The 23,270-nt window shown below is 39.1% G+C and overlaps 1 protein-coding gene across 1 annotated transcript in view; it reads right to left on the reverse strand.

Annotated features, from left to right (window-relative positions):
• Positions 1 to 826: 826 nt before the first annotated feature.
• The window catches only part of SMC3 (structural maintenance of chromosomes 3), a 47,187-nt gene continuing 24,743 nt past the window's right edge, over positions 827 to 23,270 (reverse strand). Inside the window, exons 14-29 of the mRNA XM_067536959.1 lie at positions 21,280 to 21,383; positions 20,935 to 21,034; positions 20,068 to 20,228; positions 18,494 to 18,635; positions 17,012 to 17,162; positions 15,303 to 15,455; positions 12,922 to 13,073; positions 12,278 to 12,436; positions 11,447 to 11,554; positions 5,453 to 5,561; positions 4,491 to 4,738; positions 4,149 to 4,361; positions 3,187 to 3,378; positions 2,839 to 3,016; positions 2,118 to 2,224; positions 827 to 1,300 (exon numbers count right to left, since the gene is read on the reverse strand). Of these exons, the coding sequence (XP_067393060.1) occupies positions 1,229 to 1,300; positions 2,118 to 2,224; positions 2,839 to 3,016; positions 3,187 to 3,378; positions 4,149 to 4,361; positions 4,491 to 4,738; positions 5,453 to 5,561; positions 11,447 to 11,554; positions 12,278 to 12,436; positions 12,922 to 13,073; positions 15,303 to 15,455; positions 17,012 to 17,162; positions 18,494 to 18,635; positions 20,068 to 20,228; positions 20,935 to 21,034; positions 21,280 to 21,383 (2,349 nt within the window). The 3' untranslated portion in view covers positions 827 to 1,228. The remainder of the gene's footprint in view (positions 1,301 to 2,117; positions 2,225 to 2,838; positions 3,017 to 3,186; positions 3,379 to 4,148; positions 4,362 to 4,490; positions 4,739 to 5,452; positions 5,562 to 11,446; positions 11,555 to 12,277; positions 12,437 to 12,921; positions 13,074 to 15,302; positions 15,456 to 17,011; positions 17,163 to 18,493; positions 18,636 to 20,067; positions 20,229 to 20,934; positions 21,035 to 21,279; positions 21,384 to 23,270) is intronic.

Genomic DNA, 23,270 nt, shown 5'->3' on the forward strand with positions numbered 1-23,270 from the left:
TATTTTCTGTACAGTGAACAATATGGACTAAAATCCTAAGAATTCTTCTGTGGATGAAACTGGTTCTAGTGCTCTTGTATGCAATTTCCTTCTTGATAATTTGGTTTGTTTGAGTCCCTTGCTATCAGAGATAAAATAAACAGATGGGGTTCTAGAGAATAACCATAGAAAACTCTCCAGTACCCCCCATCTGAGGTCTAGAGAATCCAGGTATATGTAAGTAAGAGACTTGGCCCCCTAGATGGCTATTTGGCTGCTGATACAAACTGCCCCACTTATGCAGACCTTTGGAGCTGAAAAGATGCAGTGGCCATTATTGTTACTTTGGCTTGGGTGTTTCCAAGGTTCCAGGACTGCTCACTGGAGTATGAGGCATCCTTCCTTCAGTATTTCCTACTTTAGTAGGGTCAAAAAGAAAGTCTGTCTTGACAGATGACTTACATTTTTTAGAGTTCTCTACTAAGGCTTGCCAGTATTTTCTCCTACTATTTCATCCAGTTTTTTGTTCAACAGTTGACAGCCTATGAAAATGGATGCACACAAATTTCAAGTGATTTTTCTGATAAGTCATAGATGGCATCTGGCTACAAAATTTGACACTTCTGCATAGCATCCACTCATACATCCACTTTTGCATAGCATCCACTCATACATCAAGCAAAGGAGAATAAATGGGAAAATAGAAGTGTACAGAAGAGAATGAGATATTATTCTGCCTCCTATTTCTTATGTGTAGTCAGATCCTGAAAGGTAAATACTGTCTTTGCCTGGACTGGTGGAAAGGGAATCCTCTAAAGAGAAGACAACTCCAAACACCACAACTGAATGACAGCCATAAAAACAATTGTTTAATTGAAGCTATTTAAAAAAAACATGTGAGGCAGTAAAAACGATAAAATTATAATTAGGAAGAAATAGCTAGCACTTTTTGAAAAGCTTTAAAACAGCAAGAGGACACATTACAAAAAGATTTGTAGGGATAAAGTTTTCAAACTACAGTTACTGTATAAAGATAACAGGTATCTTATAAAAGAATACAGCAACAGAGACATAAAATGGGTATTCAAGCTCCTCTGAAACGAATAATCTTCTGGTGTTCTTGGTTAAAATGTATGTTCAAAAACTATTTTAACAATGACTAAATATTTCAGATTTTAATTTAACTTAATCCCAGGTGTAGGGATCACACTATACATATCTTCCAAGCAAACCAGCAATACACTTCCATTTAACCATGAGTGGTATCATCTTCCACAAAGTCTTTGGCCATCTCTGCTGTGATCACATCAATATGACTAACCTAATGAAGAAAAAGAGATATATATTAAAAAAAGTTTCCCAGACAGAGAAGGCCTCACTTTGACAAAGTGCCAATTGAGACCCAGTGACAGGGTTATAATAGTGTCAACTGAGATGAATGGGTCTACATAACTGGTAGATTGAGGTTCTGTGAATTGCAGGTTTTACCTCCTTTTCAAAGGAGAGACCAATGACAATGGCCAGAACCACTACTCTTCAAGTCCGGACACCAACTGCACAAATGCATCTCCGTTTTGAATGCATTAGATACACGACATAAACAAATCCTTGCTATTTTAATTATTGTCCTGTCACGATGGAACTGGAAATGGGCAACCACGCTGCATAGTCCAAATCCAGCAGTAGCTATGTGATGTGGACACTGATTCACTAAGACTGGTTCTTAAACTGTGGGTCGGGCCCCAAAATAGGTCGTGATCCCATTTTAGTGGGGTCGCCAGGGCTGGCGTTAGACTTGCTGGGGTCCGGAGCTGAAGCCGAAGCCCGAACCTCACTGACCAGGCTGAAGCCAAAGCCAGAGGCGGTGGGGCTTGGGGGTCAGGCTTCAGTCTCCCTTCCCGTGGTCATGTAGTAATTTGTGTTGTCAGAAGGTGGTCACGGTACAGTGAAGTTTGAGAACTGCTGCACTACAACACTAGGTAGGCAAGGGTCACTGTCTATCACTTGTGACTCTAAACAAAACTGAAAACCTAGTTTTCCAGCCTACTGGGTTAATTTACAGTCCCACCTAATTTTCAATATTAGCAACATAAATTTTATGTTATATTCATTTATAGACATATTTTAAAAATATTTACCTTGTTTCTGAATTTTACACCATAGAACTTATCAGCTGACTCAAGCAGTTCAGGCCTAAAAGTTGTAGTAATAAACTGAGCGTGTTCAGCTAATTCCATAATCATATCTGAAAAATAAGAACACCCTTAATAAGAACATCCTTCAATAAACAGGACACAATTCTTACTAAGGGGCAGACACCAACAACTGCTCTTTTCTTCGTAAACAAAAGTGCCCAATTTTTATTAGATTTTAGGTAGTACACCAAGTGGTATAATTTATTGCAATGTGTAACTACTTTTATCTATGAATTGACCCTTTATTGTAGGACACAGGAGTTCGATTTAGTAAACATTCATCCCACTTCAGTCACAAGATATGCATGCAGCAAAAAGTTATTCTGAAAAGTGTGTTTTCTACAAGTAATTTGCCAATTTCAGAGCCAAAGTAAAACTCTTCCCCAATTGTAACTTTTTAAGCAGATCTTTTAGACACTGTATTCTCTATGCAGACATTTCCTAAAATTAATTTTGTAGTGACTTTTTGAAAGGTACAAAGAGAACATAGCCAAAGAAATACAATACATTTTCTGTATTCATAGCATGCTGTCATGCACATGGAAACAGTAACATATGTCCCTTTACTATGAAAAAAATGTTGTATTTGAATATGAAACAACAAACAAACATTATTTTCAGCCAGACTATTCCTTATTAAGGAATAAATAAACAAAACCTTTACCTGAAACAGCCTTTCTGTGCTGAGCATCCAGAGCTTGGTCAATTTCATCGAACAGATAAAAAGGAGCTGGATCACATTTCTGGATAGCAAAAATCAGGGCTAGAGCCACCAAGGACTTCTGTCCACCTGAAAGTTGCTGCATTTCTCTCATTTCACCCTGTTTTCCTGTAAATGACACCTAAGAAAATGCCATAAAAATGAGTTAACGCTGATGTATTAGGCCATTACATCAAATACTGTTGTATGGCAACTGAATTTATTTATTCATTATAACGTCAGTTTCTAGACCTCATTTTTAGACACACTAAAAGAGTACTATGAATATTGAAACGCAAAGATTTTCTTTACCCTAATTCCAACTCCAGTGAACTGGTCTACAGATGGCACACTGCTCTGAGATCCGGATCCTCTCTCACTTTCCGCACTGCCTTCACCCTCATCCTGGGACTGACTGCCCTCCACATCTCCTTTCTTCATCACTAATGTGGCTTTGCCACCAGGTACTAACTTCTGGAACACCTCACTGAAGTTTTTTGACACCTTGGAAAACAAAAAATCAATGTCAGTTCAGGTTCATCTATATAAAAACAGATAGTCTGTAATCTGAAAAGCAGATTACAATAGCTATTTTTACATATTATGATAATAGATTATTACTCTTAAAGAACAGAGATATGCTTGCATACTAGAGAAAATTCAAAAGAAAGAAGTGTACATATAATTCATAGCTTTTACTGTAGAAATCCAGTAAATGAGGAAAATGGCTTTTTAAAAATTTTCTACATCTTTTTTGGAAGATCTATGGAAAGGGACAAGGCTCGTAATAATTACTAAGACTGTAAACATCACAGGATAAACTTGCTGCTTCCTTAGGACAAAGTGGTCTTCCCAAAGCCCAGTGAAGCCAATGGAAAGACTCATGAACTTCAATGGGCTTTAGAGTAGGCCCAAATTAAGCAGTCTGGGAGTGTTGTAGAGAGTGCACCTTGCATTGTCTGCAAAGTGTGCCATCCCACCATTGGCCAATATTAGGAGCAGCCTTAATGAGCTCCAGAGAATCTTACCCAGTTCTAAGGGGAATTCTGAAGATGGAGGATTTAAATTAGGGGATTCTCTATAGATGGCCCCTATATACAGTACACAATGAGGAGTACAAGTCAAAAAGAGAAAGGTGATTTAAAGTGCTTTGAGTGTCTTGCAGGCTCCTAATACACTCCAGCACTGATCTGTTCCACCCTACAAAGTTACCACACAGCAAAACTACATTTTCTTCTGACTTCCTAATCTTATCTAATGGTTTCCGCTCTTACCTGTTTGAAAGTCAGCTGGATAGCTTCATATTTTCTGAGTTCAAGGACATTCATTAGCTCCATAATAGATTTGTAGCCCCTGTCCAGCTCCTCCTGTCGTTTTATCAACTTCTCCTTCTGCTCTGAGAAGTTAACAAACTGGTCTAAAGCTTTTTTATTGACATGACTGTATTTTTTCAGCTCTGTGTTGCACTGCTCCAGCTTACGAAATAACTGAGGAAAAATAACACATCAAGATGACTTTGGGTTCTATTCCAGTTTGATTGTCAAAATGCATGGCGCTACATCCCCTATGCAAATCATTTGTTATGCTTTTGCAATAAAACCAAGTACACTTGTTACCTGTTTTAAACTCAATGTCTGATATTTTTCAAAGGCCTCCTGTGGAAGTGAGCCCAACTCCCTGATTTTCTTCATGCATTCCTCTTTTTTCTTGAGAAGCATGCCTTGCCGGTTTGTCATCTTTTCAAGTTCTTTTGTGTCATGGTTAATGGCATCCATGTGTTCCTTCTCCATGTTCTTCCAGCGCTCCATACTTTTTTGGAGATCTTTAATCCCTGCTTCTGTTTTGTCAATTGAGTTATCCAGATCTGAGATGAGGGAAAAAGCAAAATGGTAAGTTTATATTCCTGTGTAAAATCAGCAGTTATCCAGCCACTGACCTATTTAAAAAAAAAAAAAAAAAATAGGAAGCCCACAGAGTAAAGATGTTTTTAAAAAAGTAAGTTACCAATGAGGTTAAAAAGCTGAAAAAAGGAAAAAGTTTCAGGGGTATTTTATATCATTAAAAATCTCAGTGAGGAAAATAGAGAATTCTGAGGGCAGGTGTACACAGCCAGCAAAATTCAGTGGCAGTCGACTTCATAACTTCCCTTTAGTGCACTGTCTCCACCACGCTGCACTGATGGGAAATGCGTTCCCGTCGACGCAGCACTATGCTTTTTTTGGTGGTGGTTTTAATAGATCGACTTCCGGATCGATTGAGCGTGTCTTCACTGCCGCTCAATCGATCTGGAAAAATTGATCTGACAGTACGTAGCCTAAGTCAAAATGAACACACTACTTGTTTTTATCCTAGTAAGTAATTGTGGCTATTTTAATCCTTTATTGATTACTGCAAAAATATCTGCTTCAATAATATTTTGTTAAATGAGTTCACCAGGTAAAAACACTCATTTTGAAATTTGTTTTAATTTTATTATTTGATCTCATATTATGCTCAATTCTTTAACCAAAATGAATACCATATTTATGAGTACTGTAAAGTATAGGGCATCTTCATTCCAAGAATCAGTATTACCAACCATCTGATCGTGCCAGGGTATCCTTCACTCGTTTGTTGATGGCCTCGAGTTCTGATGTTGTGGCGGTAAGAACAGTGCCGCCTTCTGTCTCTCGTAGCTCATTCAACTCCTATGGGCAAAAAATTAACAAGAATAACCATAGCAGGGAATCAAAGTACAAACCTACACTGCAGAGGAGGTTACTCACCCTGTGCGGTAACTAGAGGTTCTTCGAGATAGGTGTCCTTGTGGGTGCTCCACTTCAAGTGATGTATGTCCCTGCTCCTTTGATCAGAGAATTGCAGCAGCAGTGCTTGTCTGGGTTGCGCATGGGCGGTCCCACTCTCACACCATTGTCAGCGCTTATTTAATGCACACGATGAAGACCCCCCTCAATTCCTTCTCTACTGTAGAGTATGGAAATTGAACTCTGAAGTAGAGGGAGTAGGATGGGTAGTGCAGCAGCCACACGGACACCTATCTCGAAGAACCTCAGTTACTGCGCAGGGTGAGTAACCCCTTTTCTTCGAGGAGTGTCTCTGTGGGTGCTCCACTTCAGGTGACCATCAAGCAGTGCCCATCGTTGGACAGAAGGGGCTTCAGAGTTGCACACATAAATGACAATTACACTGCAAGACCTAGCAATGTGTCTGATTTTGAACCCTGGTCGATTGCATAATGTTTTGTGATTATGTGTGCAGATGCCCAAGTGGCTGCTCTGCGTAGGTCCATGATCAGTATGTTGTTCAGGAAGGCCGCAGAAGTTGACCTGGTAGAGCGAGTTCAGATCCCCAATGAGGGTTGCAGGTCCTTCAGTTGGTAGGAGAGGTGGTTGCACCCAGAAATCCATTTAAATAGTCTCTGTTTGGAAATAGCAGAATCTTTGGGGCATTCCGTAGTGGAAATGAAAAGCCTCAGTGATTTTCTGAAGGACTCAGTTCTGTCAATGTAGAATGCTAACTTGCATTTGACATCTAGAGTATGTAGTACTGAGTCCTGTGCACTCTCGTGAAGTTTTGGGAAGATGGATTGGTTGGTTTGTGTGGAAGGAAGAAGATATGTTACGGTGAAATTTTGGGTGAGGTCTTAGGGTGACCTTGTCCTCGAAAAAGATGATGTAACGAGAATGTGCCATGAGAGCCCCTAACCCTCACATTCAGTGGGCTGATGTGATAGCTACTAAGAATGCCACTTTCATTGATAGATGGGTCAGGGAGCATGTTGCTAAGGGTTTGAATGGGGCCGCCAGTGAGGCAGCACAGTACTAAGTTTAAATCAAGGTGGGGTAGGTATGCGTATTTCATGGTAAATGTTTCTGATGCCCTTATGGAAACGTCTGGTAATCGGATGGGCGAATATCACTATCCTGTCAACCTTGTGATGGAAAGTGGTAATAGCTGCAAGATGTATTTTGACTGAACTAATAGAAAGCCCAGATGTCTTCAGCCCCCATATATATTCCAATACCAACGGTAGGGGAGCAGAAATGGCCCTAGTTTATTTTGAAACCATATGTTGAATCTCTTCCATTTGTGCAGGTAAGTATTAGGTGTAGATGTCTTTCCATTGTTTAGTAATTTGTCTTTCACCTGTTCCGAGCAGGTTAGTTCATCATGATGGAACCATATAGGAGCCATGCTCTCAGGTGAAACCTCTCCAGGTTTGCGTAGTAGACCTGTCCAGCCTTCTGTGATAGAAGGTTCAGCAGAAGTGGAAAAGTGTGTGGTGTGCATCTGCAACAGGTACGAGTACCAAGTCTGTATGGGCAACGTTTGTGCTACCAAGAGAACTTTGGCCTTGTCAGTTCATATTTTGTGCATAACCCTCAATAACAAGAGTACTGGGGAAAACACATATAGCAGAGGTGCATCCCATTTGAGGAGGAAGGCATTCCCCCAGGGATTGGGGCCCCAACACTGCTCTAGAACAGAACTGTAGGCATTTGTAGTTCTGGGATGTCAAGAAGAGGTCAATGGATGGATGACCCATGTTTGAATATGTTCTGTAAGATATTATTTAGTTCACACTCACAATCCTGAGATAATTCTCTGCTCAGTGTATCTGCTGTCATGTTTTGACTACCTGGGAGGTACGAGGCTGAGACGTTGACATTGTGCCATAAACACCAGTTCGATAGTTTCGGGCTTCGGTGAATAGGGAGTGAGAGCTTGCCAATCCCTGCTGCTTTATATAAAACTTGCAAGCAATGTTGTCCGTCATTATCCATATGGTCTCATTCCTGATCAATGGCAGGAAGTGCAAGCATGCATTGTGAACTGCACGCAGTTCCAGGAGATTTATGTGCAACTGTGTCTCGGAGAGAGACCACCCACCCTGAATTGTGAGGTGCTGTAGGCTGGGAAGTCCATCTCTCAAGGAAGCGTCAGTTGTGAGAATCATTGAAGGTGGAGTCTCTGTGAAAGGGACTCCCATGCACACCTTGTGGGGTTGGGTCCACCAGTATAGAATCTTTTGACTTTGAGCAGCATTGTGAGGTGTCTGTTCAGGCTGTGCTTGTATGGTGTGTAGACGGCTCTTAGCCAACCCTGAAGGCAGTGCATGTGAAGATGCGCATGTCGTACCACAAATGTAGTTGCCACCATATGGCCTAAGAGTTGGAGGCTGGTCCATGCCGATATGCATGGACTGTTCAGTACTGAGGAGACCAGGTTGATTATAGTGATGAATCTGTTCGGTGATAGTGATGCTACGGCCTCCAGAGAGTCAAGATGAGCCCCAATGAAGTCCAATTTCTGTACAGGTTAGAGTTGATTTTTGTATAATTAGTTGCAATTCCAGTCGCAAAAAGAGGGCAATTGTCCTGTGAGTAACATCGAGGCATCTGTCCAGGAGGGGACTTTTAGTAGACAATCATCAAGATAGTGAAATATTATTACCCCTTGCTTGTGGAGGTGTGCCGCCACTACTGCAAGAATTTTAGAGAACACATGCTGTGCTTTCAAAAGATCAAAAGCTAGAACTTTGTATTGGTAATGTTGTTCCCAGAGTAAATCTGAGGAATCTCCTGTGAGCGGAGGGGGAGTCCACTCAGGCCCTCAACCAAAGTCTGAAAATTGTTTCGTAGAGGGTGGCTGGGATGCTGATGATTGAGGTGGAAGTGGTCGATGCCTTGGAGGTCTCTTGTCTCTGCCTTTGTGTATCGTAGTGTCTTTGTTGTTGTATGTATGCAGCGGGTCTTGTGTGCTCGGAGGGATATTTACTCTATTTTCTTCTGGTTGCAGGTATGTATGTCCCCAAGATGTGGAGAGTTGCCCAAGAATCCTGCAGAGTGTGGATCCATCCATCTTTGAGGTGAACAGTTTCTGGCCATCACAGGGGAGGTCCTCCACTGCAGACTGTACTTCCCTGGGGAACCAGAGAGATGGAGTCACGACGCTTGGCACTTAACTATAGCAGTGGCCGTGGAGCACGCTGCTGTGTCTGCCACATTGCCTGGCAGGAGGTTCTAGCCAGAAGGTAGCCTTTGGCTAGGATGGCTTTGAATTGGTCCCTTTTATCTTCTGGGATGTAATCAATCAAATCTGAGAGTTTGGAGTAGTTTGTGTGTTTCTATTTAACCATTAATGCGGCATAGTTGGCAATCCAAAATTGCAGAATGGCCAATGAGTTGTGGCCAAAAAATCTAGTCGTCTCCACTCCTTGTGATATAGAATGGATCTAAATTGATGTTGTTTACCGTACTGGTTGACTGTCAATGACAAAAGAGTTCAGTGTAAGGTAAGAAAATAAAAAATGCATCCTTTTTGAGGGGCTATAATACCTTCTATCCGCTCTCTTGCAAGTGGGCAGTACTGTTGCCGGGGTCTGCCACGTTTTTGGCCAGCTTCATAAGTACTTAATTTATCAGAAGCACTATTTTTGATGCTGATGAGGTTTGCAGAATATCTAGTAACTTATGTTGGGACTCTGGGACTGCCTCTAGAGGGATTCCTAGGGAGGCTGCAACTTTTTTGAAGAGCTCCTGGAAATGTTTGAAGTTAGCAGCAGCTGTGGGTGGTGGAGGCATTATAGCCTCATCTGCAGAAGAGGAGGAAATGTTGGCTGGCTATGTCGTATCCTGTTCCACGGCCACCTCCTGTTCCTCAAAGCTTTCCTCAGGGCGCTCTGATGGTGCAGCCACTCGGGGGGGGGGAAATCAAATCCTCTCCCTATAGGAACTCAGGGACTTGGGTATTGTCTTTTGTATGCTGCCCAGGGGTCCCAATAAGGCCACCGTGTGGGAAATGGCATAAGTGGTGGCATCCATTAGTGGACATATCAGGTCCAGGTGTCAATCCTGTGGTGAGGTTTAGGCCATACAGGTGGTCCTAAGATTGCAGTTACTTGGATGGGAGAAGAGTGGCGAGATAGAAAAACACCCTCCTCCTCATTATTTTTCTCCTTGCTAAAAAATGGAGGGTCCAGTGATGAAGCAAACTGACATGGTACCATACATACCAGAGACACATCGGTACCAAAGAGTGGAGATTCCAGCATCGATGAGACAAGTAAGTCCTTGTGCTGCAGGAAATGGCACGGTGCCAATGGTTTCAGCACCAAAGTGGCTGCTGATTGGTGCCAAAATGTTGCAGTTGTGGCATCGGTGCCGACAACTGAGTACTCTGTGCTATCAGCCACAGCCAGTGAGGAACGTCTCAGTAATGTGTCATTGAGCAGTTCTGTTGGTGCCAAAGCAGAAGAGATGGGCTTTTGTTTGCCTCTTGACTCTGAGCCTGTCCACTTGGGGTCACTGGCTGTCACGGTAATCCCGGTGCCTCATATGTACTCAGCCATAGTGTAGTCAGTACCGAGGATACAGAGTAAGCCCGACACCATTCCTTTTTCGGTGGCTCTTTCAAGGGAGAAGTTGATACTCTTTTCCTCATTGCCTTTTTGGAGAAATGAGCCTTCCTTTGTGAAGAGGGTGAAATCTCTGGAGATTGTTATCTGGAGGGGGTCTGCTGCCTGGGATCGGATACCGGGCACAGAGATTTATCCATAAGTATAAGTTTGAGACTCAGGCCTCTCCCCTTCGTGGCATAAGGTTTAAGTTGCTGCAGTGAGAGCACTTCTGTGGAATACGTGTCTCACCCAAGCATTGCACACACAGAGTGACCATCTGCTACCGGGATCATATCCCGGCAGGAATGACAGCACTTGAAGCCTAATGAACTTGGCTTGAATTATGGTGGTTCAGCCTTAAGGCTGAACGCAAACTATTCTATGAAAAACAATCTTTTGTAATGAGAAAAATAGGTAAGTAAATCTAACTAGTATATTAAAACTACTGTAAAAAAAAATTCTAAATACTAAATAAAGTTATTGGTTTTCACACTGCTGGGAGCTCTGTCTCAGGGCGAGGACAGTTGAGAAGGAACCAAGAGAGGGCTGGTTGTGCACGCTAGATAGGCGCCAACAGTGGCATGAGACAGGGACAGCGCATGCGTGACCCATATGAGCATAACTGCTCAAATTCTCTGATCAAAGGCACAGGGACACACATTCACCTGAAGGGGAGCAGCCACAGGGACACTGCTCAAAGATGACGGCATGAGTTATTTTCTACTACTCTGGTCCTATGTATATGACTATAGCCATTAAAATACTTTTCACAGAGGTAAGAATTTTGTTTTAAATTATTCAAATTAAATTATTCAAACAATTAATTGTTTTAAATTATTCAAAAAAATTCCACAGCCACTGCTGTAGTTCTGTCATATTGTGAACTTGTGTTTAAATATATAGTCTGTCCTTCTGTGAGCTTGGATACACTGTCAATTACACCTCAAATATATTCTTACAAAATTCTGCTTAAATCCTAAAAAAAAACCCAGTCAGGTTGCATGTTGGATAAACAGAAGTAGAAAAGCAAAACATATGTATGAATACAGTAACTATTACTGTAATAATTATAAGCAGTATATCTGGTACATATTTAAGAGAAGGATAGTCTGCCAAATCTCTGAGGGCAAGCCAAGAATATTTTGCAAACTGGATATAAGAAAATAATCTTACTTGTTCCACTTGGTCTAAGCGTTTTCTCAGATTCTCATTGAGGTATGTCTCAACTCTTGTAATGATGCCTTCCAGTTTAATCCTCTCATTCAAAAGCTGCCTATTTTCCTGAAAGAAAGTAGGAAAGAATATTAATTGCATCAAACAAAGGCTCCCATTCTTTGAGGGGAGAAAAGTTTGAGAATACAATAAATGAAAATATTACACAATTCCTTACATGCTTGTATTTTATTATGTTATTTTAATATGAATGTAAGGAAGTTTTTAATATTAAATATTTATTATTAAATATTTTTACAGCTGTCTAGACTCAAAACTGAGCAAACAACCCAACGTTTATTAAAAAAACGGAAGGCTATTTGAAACTTTAGCCTTCTCCAACTTTTTACCAAGACCAAAACAGCTTGAAAATATATCCTTAAATTGTAATGCTCCTCCAACTGCCCCACATGAAACAAAAACTGAGTTGGTTTGTCTATTTCATAACACAGATCTGTCTCCCCACGCCATGACCCCATGCCTACTGCATAATAAAGATCTTATTTAAAAACAAAAGACATCTAAGTTAAAGAAAAAATCTAGACAGTATCTGAAAAAGCATACTTTAGAACATATACGTATATATAGCACAGGCAGCAATTAAACAAAACACCAAACATCTCCCTCACGCTGTGCAAAGATAACAGAAATACATAGTGGTTGATAATCAATGAGTACATCTCACTTTTCCTACATAAGAAGAAAAGATTGCAATTAGCCAAATGCATGTCTTCTCAGTAAGAAATATTCCACTTTTAGTGTCATGACATTTTTCCTCTTAGTTCTCCTTACTTGTTGCAGCTGTCGAATCTCATCATTAAGTGCATCCACTCGTTTCTGATCATCTAGGCTGAGCTGAGACAGCAAATCCGTTCCCAATTCTGCTTTTAAGGATTCTCGAGTTGATTCCATAGCATGTAAGCTTGCCTCCAAACTTTGCAAGCTGCGTTGCTACGGAACAGATTATTGTATTAAATTAGATCATCATTCAAATGAAACTGCATGCTTCTCTCAACTTGTCTTTTTCTATGTGGATGAAGTAAATCAAGAGTGGTAGCTTTACAGACAACATGAACAGTCCAGGCAGACCGGTCCAACTTGCAACCTATCAGAAATGCCAGACTACCAACTCTTTCTAGGACACTTCTATCCGCATGCACGCTACAAAATTGTTTCCCATTGGAGAATGATTTTTTCAGATAGCCTATAGAAAGCAGAAAAAGATTTAAATTGAAAACCAGCCCCTTTGATTGCCCCTCCTGACTCCTGAATGATACTTTGCAACATAAGGTCATCTAGTGTATCATGTATGTCAATTTTCTACTATTTGTCTACTTAGACTGTAAATTCTTTGGAACAGGAACAATGTCTGCTCAAAAACTGATACGATACCAATTAACTAAGAAGTCACTAACAAGTTCTTACATATGCTATACCTTTGGCATAAAGGTTTTTTCGGACTGCTGTCTTTTCTCTTTCAACATTTTCATCTCTGACAAGATACTGTCTCGGGAAGCTTTGAATTTTCTCTGTTGGGTCTCAATCTGCTGCATTTGGTTCATCAGTTGGTCAATTTCATTATTAATCCATACTGTGGGCTAAGGAAAATTCCAAGTTTTAAATATGAGGTATTTTATACCCACGCTGTTTTTGCAGTATTTCATTTTTGCTCCCTCCCCATCAAAGGCTCCATATCACAACTTCCAAAGGTATAGAACCAGTCAGATTCAGCTGCTCTCAGAGGTCAACACAAAGCCTTTAACTGACCAGAAGATATTAAACAGTCAGTCTTCTTGGGTGTCAAATATGCTGCCTCCACAACACCACCCAAACAGACATATACCAGTAGCAGTTTTATAGAATTGTAATCAATAGGCTCTAAGAGACAAACTCAAAGAAAAATTAGTGTGTCTTATTTATTAGTTTAGGAGGAAATGTTGACGGGGACAGCCTATCCCACATCTGCCTGTTGTAAGGCTTTTTGTAACTGCCTCTAGAGCATCTGGTGTTGGCCAGTGGTCAGAGACAGGATACTGGACTATATGGACCATGGGCTGATACAGTACGGCAATTCCTATCTTCCTAAGCCTGAGATCACAAGAATGAAATCTTGGTCCTATTAAAGTCAATGGGAACTTTGCCAATTTTAATGAGACAAAGATTTCACCCCATGTGTCCATATTACAAATATTACCTACCATTTGTTAGTCAGAAAGAGGGAGGCCCAAGCCTATAAGAGCTTGGAAATTTAACTAAACTTTTTGCTCCCGGAAGTGGTCCACACTCTGGTCAGAAATTAGAAATACTGACAGGAGAATATCTAGAGAATTGTAGCGCTCCTGAACAGAGCCAGTATTAACTCCCCTCAAAAAAAAAATTTTTTTTTCTATGAACTGTAGGGTGACAGTCTGGGACCTGATGCTGAAGGCAGGTGTGGGCAGACGGGGAGTCTACACATCATTAGAACTGGGAAACACAAAGCATTAGAAGGTTAATCTTCCTAAAGTTTTGGTTCTACTCCCAAGTCTTTACTTATGGCTTTTTCCATGATATTAAAAGCTTTAAAAAACTTCTATTAATATCACCAGAGGGGCTACTGACACACAAATGTGATTTACATGTGAAAAAAATTAAGTCAAAATTATTCACTCTAGCCTTAAAAGTTTCACTAATTCCTTTTGAAAGCCTCCTTCAATAACTACAATAGCATCCATGTTGTTAGTCATGTCATCTGCATCATGGTTTGACACATGTTGAAACAGCTTGAAAACTCCCTATTCTACACATCAGTCAACAATTTGAGAAAGCTATAATTTACCTGCTTATAAAGAAACAGCTATTTTGTCATGACTAAAGAGGTTTATAGAAAGCTAGTTAAATAAAGAGATTAATTTAGAAAACTAACCTTCAATTTCTCCCCTTATCCATATCATATTCTTCTGTATTTTTAAACACGTTATTGCCATCCACCTATATATTAGTTTCCTTTCTATTATTTTAGACATGTACTACACATACCATGTTAACAACTGACCTAATTCTATATTTAACTTATGGGTGAACAAAATATATATCTTGGCTAAATGATTACTAAAATCAGAAAAGACAGCTATCTCAAAAGCCGCAAAAGAGGTTATTTGGAAGGATGCAATAGCCATCAAGGGAGATTATTAAGGGTAGCACAACAGGGTAGAAACAAAAGAAATGGGATGAGATTAAGAGAAGACAAATTCAGGCTAACTGTCAGAAAAACCTTCCAGACCATGACATCTAGCACACAACCAGAGCTCAAAGCGCCATCGCCCAGCAGGTGACAGAGGATGTCAGATTTGGCAGAGCCGTGCTGACGGCAGCTCACTGGTAACTCCTACCCACCTCCAGGGTATTGCTTGTTAGTCACCTATAGTGGAATGGACATGAGCAATCACTCGAAGAAGAAAACAAGGTTACTTACCAGTAACTGATGTTCTTTGAGATGTGTCGCTCATGTCCATTCCACAACCCACCCCGTCCCTGCTGCTGGAGTTAGCAGAAAGGAGAGACTGGGGGGCGTAGGGCCGGAAGTGCTTCATATACCGCACGCGGGACTCTGGGGGGCACCAGAGCCGGCCCTACGGGGTTTGCTAAGGGGAAAAAAGTTACGGGAACCGTGCACAGTGGCGTGCACTCGCCTATAATGGAATGGACGTGAGCAATCACTCGAAGAAGAACAATTTGTGCATTTTGTAACAAAGGGGGGAGAAAAGAGCAAGCTGACTTGGCCTTGTTACCATGCAACTTTTCCCTCCCAACATACACAAATACATCAAAAGGATATTTTCAATGTTTCTGCGCAAGTTTTCATTGAGTTTTGCTTCAAGTTCACCAAGTTCTTCTTCTGCCTTTCTAACGTCTTTTTGCAGTTCAAGCCGCGACTTTCTCGTGTCATAATAACCTCCAGTCAGAGCACCACGATGGCTGACCTGATCACCTATGAACAAAACAGAATTAAAATGGAACTTTTGTACTGCACACCCACAGGACATTTGTTCACAGCAGTTCCTAAAAGGTAATGATTATTCTGCTAATATGTATTTTAAGTACTCTCAATTTCCTAGAGAGATTCTATATAATTCTGAGGAGTCATGCATGCATGTAATGTTTGCAATTAACTTACAGACGGTCACTTTCAAATGTTAACAAGGCAAAAAAAATCAAATCACATTTATTTTTGTAAAGCTTTTAAAAAGTGTATTTAATGCCTCAAGACCAGCAGGCTCCAAGTACCAGGCACCACCTTCTCTCAGCATCAAGCAGTTCAATTTCTTTTATTAACTTCCGAAATCATATAATCCACATAAAAATCAAATTGTATGAACAATGGGGACATCCAAACACCATACCATTACCAGTTTTAAAAAATGCATCATGTTAGAGCTGTTTCCTCAGTAATGGCCAAAACGGTCAGACATAATCAAGGCAAACAAGGATTACCTTAAACAACTGGTGTGTGCGATATTAAAACACTCCACCCAAAAAAAACCAAGATCCAACCTTCTCTTAACATTTGCTGATACACTGCATCCTTTGTACCAAGTCTTCCAACTTACCTCCATCTATAATTGCTCTCCCCATTGAACAAAACCTTAGTCTACTTTATGCCTGACAAATCTTATGGTTAACTATTTTGCTCAAGAAAGGTTACTTGTAACTAACTGGGGTTCTTAAGGAACTACTTCTGCAGATGCACACTGGATGTGCACACCAACAATGCTGCTGGATCCAGAATCTTCTATAAGGCTGTTTGGGTCATACAAGTAACATGTGTGGATCCTAACATTTGGACTCAAGGATAGAAAATGGACTGTGGCCTCAACTGCTCTGAGTTTCCTTTTACCCATTCAAAGATTCATTAAAGGACTCTGGAAAAATACAGGAAAGTGGCAGAGTGGATATGCAGACACAATACTGTAAGAACCAGTTACCATAAAATAACCATTCTCTCTCAGAGTGGGGATCTGAGGAACTTTTCAAAGGAGAGAGAAACTAGCAGTGTAGCCTCTAGGGAACCACTAAACAAAAGACTGCTCTCCAAAACACAGGGATATACCTAATCAAGACAAAATATGTGGCTAATATACCAAAGTAGCAAACCTACACTTCTTAGTAATTAAGACAGCACATAAGAATGCAATGTAAGTTGTTTTAAACGTAGCAGAATAAACTTCTTAATTCCTCAGGGACACTGGTACCAGTTAAAATCGGATACAAATCTAATCTATTTTGTAAGCCTCTGAGATGGGGAGTGATTTCTACTGATTTGTCACCTTAAGTCACTAAAATCCTAGAGGACTTACAAAAACAACATTTTGGACTCTGATAACAGCACTACTAACATTTAGTTTATTTCATCTTGTTTACCCAAGTAAACTATCATAGTATCAGGTTTTGCAAAGAACACTAGGAAAGTAATAGACTAGTTTCAATTAACTCAGTCCCCAAAGACCTGTTTTTCCATTAACTCAATTATATAATTGCAATACATACCTTCCAAAGTAATACAATCCATAGTGAAAGCTCTGGCCAATTGGGTAGACACCTCCATGCTACGACAAATAAGAGTCTTTCCAAAAACATGTTTGAAGGCTTTGTCAAATCTGGGATTGTATCTCAGTTTACTGATCATAGGAATAGCATCCTAAAAATATAGCACTCACATCAATAAAGTATCTTAACAATAAGAACAATAAGTTGCACGAATATGATGCACACAATCTGAAGCATCCACTGGGTACATTGTGCAATTACAAGTGAAAAATAATTTAAAGAGAACACTTGGTGACCCAATAAAAAGTACAAAATAAAATAAACCCTCAAATTTACAATAAGAACTTCTGTAATCTTGAATTTAAGAAGTAAAACACTAGGAACAGACCATTCAAATATACTGAAAATTAACGAAGTAAATCCGTTTAGAACCACATTTGAAGAACGGTGTATGCCATCATAATTTACATATATGTCTGTGATTGTGAACACAAATTACTGGCTTTGTTTATGGCCAAGTGTTCATTGATTGCTGTGCAATTAGAAGATAAGCTTATTAAAATTGCCCAGACATCAAAAAAAATTTAAGTGCAAGTTAGGCACAAACAATTCTGAAAATCTGAAGGAACAGATTTAAGGTTTGATCTTACTCTCACTGAAATCAATAAAAGGTCTGTCAGTAATTTCAACAGGAACAGGAGCTAAGTAGCTAGTGAGTGAGTTTAAATTATTTTTGTTACATATCTGTCAATTTAACTTTCTCTGTATTAGGCTTAAGATATTGTGGTTGCTACCAGAAACACACATACATAATGGATTTCCAAAATGAAAATAGGTGAAGAATCAGGTTGTTCCAATCTGTAATATTTATGTTTAGTTGTTTATGCAAAATTAAAACAGAATGTATAAAAAGTCTAGCTGACCTACTTTACAATACAACTCAGTAATTTTTTTAAACTAATCTACAATTCCAATTTTGAATTCAAATAATTATTTACTGTAACTATATTATATATTTACTAGTGAAAATATAACAGTCTTAACAAAACGTTCATAGTGGCAATGGAGCACAACTTGTTTCAAATAATAAATTCAGTTGTCTCATGCTACGACGTATTATCCTCTTGCCCAGGTCTTGTAAAAGGCAGCCTTCTAATTTGAAAAAAGTACACTTGACAGCTCTTAATTATAATTTCAATTCAGATTACAATGAAATACTTCCTTTCATTCTCACCTCTGTATCTTTTTAAAAAAACCACAAAGTTTAACATTACTTTTTGAATCTACCAGGTATCAAATTAAAGAGATTCTTGAAAGAGCTATAATGAAAAACATATTTAGTTGTACATGGCCAACCTGAAGAAAATGGCATTATGAAGTAGCACTATCATGAGTATATAGCATCTATGTGACATAAACATGTGACTTATAAGTAATCTACTGGAAGAAAAAACAGAAGTCTATATCAACACCATGACTCACGTTTGTCTCAGGGTAAGCAGTATCTCTAACATCCAGCTTGTTGAGAGGTAGAAAAGTTACTTCTCCAGGAAGGTTCATTTTATTAAACTCCATTAAGATCTTTGTACTGACCTCATCGGAATCCACAATATGATAAAATAACCTAATTTAACAGACCAAAGAAAAACAACCCAGATTTTATTATGCCAAAATCATTGATATTTTCTACCACAAATTCAAATTTGCAGGAACCACTAAACAAACAAAACTACATTTTATTTTCTCAACAGTTTTCACCATTACCATGCCTTAGAAAATGTAAGTGGAAAAAATAATGATCACAGACATTTTTAGAAGAAGATAATTTACATAATACTAAAGTCCTATGAAACACCATTTAACTAGTTGGGATGTTTTCGGTTTCCTGGTCATAGGGAAACCCCAATAAATATTTGACCTCAACTCTTTTTTTCTCTCATCAGCTGTGCAATCTTGTTGTATACTCCTGCAATAGCAAGCCTATTCAGTCTACCTTTCTTCCTTGTATGAGTTTACACAGAAACACCTTATCTAAGGATAAGATCACAGGAGGGCAAAATTAAAATCCTGTTCCACGCACCCAACTTTCAGCCAGGTGCTGAAAGGGCATTAAAAAGCATTTTCCAGGTGGCAGTAAGTGCTATTATCGTCAACCAAAGGGAGCAAAAAAGGATAATCTTCACTCATTTGAGACTGTAAATCTTTTCGCATTGAATACAACATCCCAGTAGGCTTTAAAAAGGAAAAAGAAATGACAAAAGCAACAGTGCTGATCATTTTTCTTAAAAGCTTAAAGAAAATAATCAGGAAGGTTACAAAAATAAAGACTAGAACAAATTATGCATGGCTAAGTGATTGTGACCTTTCTTAAGGAATGCGGACTTCACTACCAATGCTCATGCCTCTGCTACCACCAGAGTGGATCACTGTGACATACTCTACTTTAGGCTACTAACCACTATCAGCTGGTGCAGATGGAAGTTAAATGCTTACTTAGTGTTCTTTCTAAGGAGTATATCACACTTCTACTTTAGAGACAACACTGGTTTCCAATTAATTTCCAGGTACCATTCAAAAGATAGCCCATATAGTTTGGAGCCTATGTATCTTAGGGATTGCCATTTCTATAGTATCCTGACAGATTATATTTACAAGGTATTTGGGCAAATAACCTCTAGATATTTACATAATGGCCCATGGGAAGGACTCAGTGAAGGGTTCTTGAGTCTGGAATTTGCCTCCTTCCCACAGTTTTGCTCAGCAGAGCCCAAGCTTACTGATCTTTTGGGGACACAGCAAGAATTTTCTTAAGAGGACAGGTTGAGAGGAGGGGTGTAGTTTGGGTGGTGGATTTTAGCTAGGTAAAGAGTTTTTTTCAGTATCTTTTTGACACTCTGAATTTGATCATCATACATACATGCAACTAAAGTTGACAACAGGCCCAATATATAAACCAAAATAAGTCCTCCCAACAACTGGCTTTCAACGTGCATGAAGTCATACCTCTCAATATTCCCCTTTCAAACTCAAGAAGAATTCAATACACTATAATTTACCTGTTTCCTGCAGTAACTTCAACACAAGTGTAGAAAGCAGGCTCACACTCAAAGTTATTCATCACAATTCCATGGTAACCATTTAGAACATGCTGGTTTATGCCTTTTCTGCGGAAGTGCTCCAAGACTTTGTTTATGCTGTCTATACCATTAAGAATGGCCTGTCAAAATACAATTAATAACTTATATTACTAGACTTCAAGGATCATGTGACCTAGAAATAATGCTAATCTACAGATTTTGGTCCTCTCTCTCTCTTGCCAGTTTAAAATATAAACTGACAAAATATTCGTAAGTTTATTGCTTGGATTTAAAGTTTGTGAGCGATTTCTAATCGAGCTCATGGGTCATTCACAATCTGCCTCTCAGTTGTTCAGTGTCAGCCATTGGGCCTTATGAAGGCCACAGTCACAGATCAATTCTTGTTAAGATTGCAGACCAATCCATGGCTACTGATGTGGGTGCACATGAGCTATCACTGACTATTCTAAATTCCATCCCAGCCACTGGCACCAAGCTCCTGTTTTCAATACAAGAATCAACAGGCACGATAGCTTTATAGTCTGAGGGCCACCAGTTTTCAATGCTTTGATAAACTCAAACTGAATTTCAGCAAAAATTTCTCATCTCAAAAACTGGCTTTAGGCTGAGAATAAGTAGGAGATATTTCAGACCAAAAGATTTTTTTTCAGAAAGCTGTAAGTATCTGAAAAATAAGGCTTATAAAAAAGTGCTTTGATACTGTGATCTGCAGCCACAGACTGCTTTTTTCCTTAAAGATGGGGCAATTCTCCTTAAAAGATACGAAACCTTTCCCCACATCAAATAATCAATTTATAACTTTCATGAATGCACAGTATCTCACACCTTTCCTGTTGCTGCTCTAAGAAGTTGCTGTTTCTTCTCCAAATCCTCTCGTTTTGCAGCAAGAGCTTGTTGTTCTGCATTCTCCTCTCTCCACAGATAACTATCAAAATGAAACAAAAGTCAGGTTAATGTTATTAAGCACTTTGATTACTAGAAAGTTCTTAATGAGTAAAACTGAGTTAACTTCCTTCTAGAGTAGTCATTTTTTTTTAAATTGAAGTGTAGATGTTTAAAACTCCAAACACATAACTATTTAAAAATACTTAATTATGCCAAGTTAATGACTACACAGCTGACATCCTTTACATTTTATACATAATTAAAACAAATTTTAAATAAATTTACTTTCTTTCACTCTGTAGTTCATCTTTTTTGTTTTTCACTTCATAATATTTTCTGTCCAATTCTTCGACGCGAGCCTTCACCTCATTAAGATCTTGGTCCAATTTCTAATGCACATAAAAAATAAATCTTTAAAATGTAAGATGCTAGCTTTAAATCCCTATTCTATCCATTTTATAATTCAGAATTCCTGTAATGTTTTCTATGAGTTACATTAAAATTGCTAAAGTGGTAAGAATAAACAGATCTTCAGAGGTCAGCAGCAGCATGGAGACTATGAAGAGAATGAGTGCTAAAAGCCAGCAAAAAGGACAAAAAAAGAAACTACAACAGGTTATTTTGTTGATTCTGATGTTACAGCCACCTTCAGAACTAAAAGGATTAGAAAATTGGCAGAAACATTCAAAACCATCATAAAAATTACACTAAACAGTAGAATCAAAGAGACACACTACTGCCATCTGCTTAGAAGTTTGTTCCTTCACAACACAAAAATAATAAGCCTCCGTTGAGGCTAAGCAGCATTTACATTGCGGTATAAGAATATACTGCATGGTGGCATTACATGCCACACTTGCTGTAATCATGGTTCTAGTGTGTTCTCCAATAAAGTCAAGATACTGATACCAGTTAGCTGCAGGTACTCTCCTAAACAGCATAACTGGAGAACTTGCCAGCGGAAGTTCCTCCCTCTTCCTTGTCTGGGACCAAGAGTTTTCTTTTCTTTCAGCAGCTCAATGGCTAGAAATCTGCTGGTAATAACTTTATGATTCTTAATGATAGCACCACTATTTTACAGTCTTAAAATTTCTTATTTTATTAGTCATTTTTCCAGTCTCTAGACCAATTTCTCTGAAACATCTCTGTGTTACAAAAAAAAAAAAAAGCCATGCAATTCTTTCAGCGTGGTTAAAAGCATTCCTGTATATATCATTTTTATACACGCGCACACACGCACAGACACACACAAAATTTCAGAAGCTCTTCAAAGGAACTAAGACAGCTTCAGCAACCAGCCTGTCAAGATCTTTTTCATTTCCAGAAGAAATGAGCTTGTGAGCTGTTCACTGCAGGAACTCTGCCAGTACAAACAAATAGCCAAAGTAGTATGCCATTTCCCTCATTCAACCAACTAAAGAGAATTGCTTGAATAGCATGGCTCTCTTCCAAAATATGGTCTACGTTGGCAAAACACTTTCTTTCTCAGTGCAACCATGTCCATAAATTTTATCAGGTTGCTCATTTATCACCAAGTTTAGTACATTTATTATACAATAGAGATTGTAAAAGCTGCATATGTCAGCACATCAAGCATATTGGCACTGGACATACTCCTTTCATGGCCATGTAACTGGTTAGAACTGATTCTTCATTTATATGGCTTCTCCTGACATACTGGGGGTGTTAAACACAGTCTGGAAAAATCAACACCAATAGAATAGGCTACAGTCCAACCTTGATTAAAGGCTCCAATAAAACAGCCAGTATAGTGCCATCAAAGCTGCCATCAATTCTTCCATCCAGAATCAGAAACGTTCCTTACCCCATAATTAATACCTTGCAATCTGGCTGAACCTTTGGAAAATATGCATGACATCTCAATTGGACAGCATCATAGGGCAGACCAAAACTCTGCTCAACATATGTTCTGCTGTGGCTTTTAACTACAGCCCTCATAGGCGTGGGGCAAAGATGAAATATTTGATAAGATAATAAGAAAATATAATGCCAAATATAAATGCATGGTATGCTCACACCTTACATACTGTGTGGAGTTTTTAGTCCCCACATCTTCATAAAGTTATATTAGTATTGAAAAAAATACATAGCGATGGGCAACATAAAAGATTAGAGAAATGGAACAACTTCCATATCAGAAGAGATTAAAAAGATTGCTACTGTTCAGTTTAGAAAAGAGGTAAGAAGGGGGGATATGCTGAGGTCTATAAAATCATGAATGGTGTAGAGAAAACATGTTATTTACCCCTTCACTT

Source organism: Emydura macquarii, unplaced genomic scaffold (genome assembly GCF_026122565.2).
Source record: "Emydura macquarii macquarii isolate MOO-44397 ecotype Brisbane River unplaced genomic scaffold, CSIRO-AGI_Emac_v2 contig_3692, whole genome shotgun sequence".
In the NCBI taxonomy this organism is placed as follows: Eukaryota; Metazoa; Chordata; order Testudines; family Chelidae; genus Emydura; species Emydura macquarii.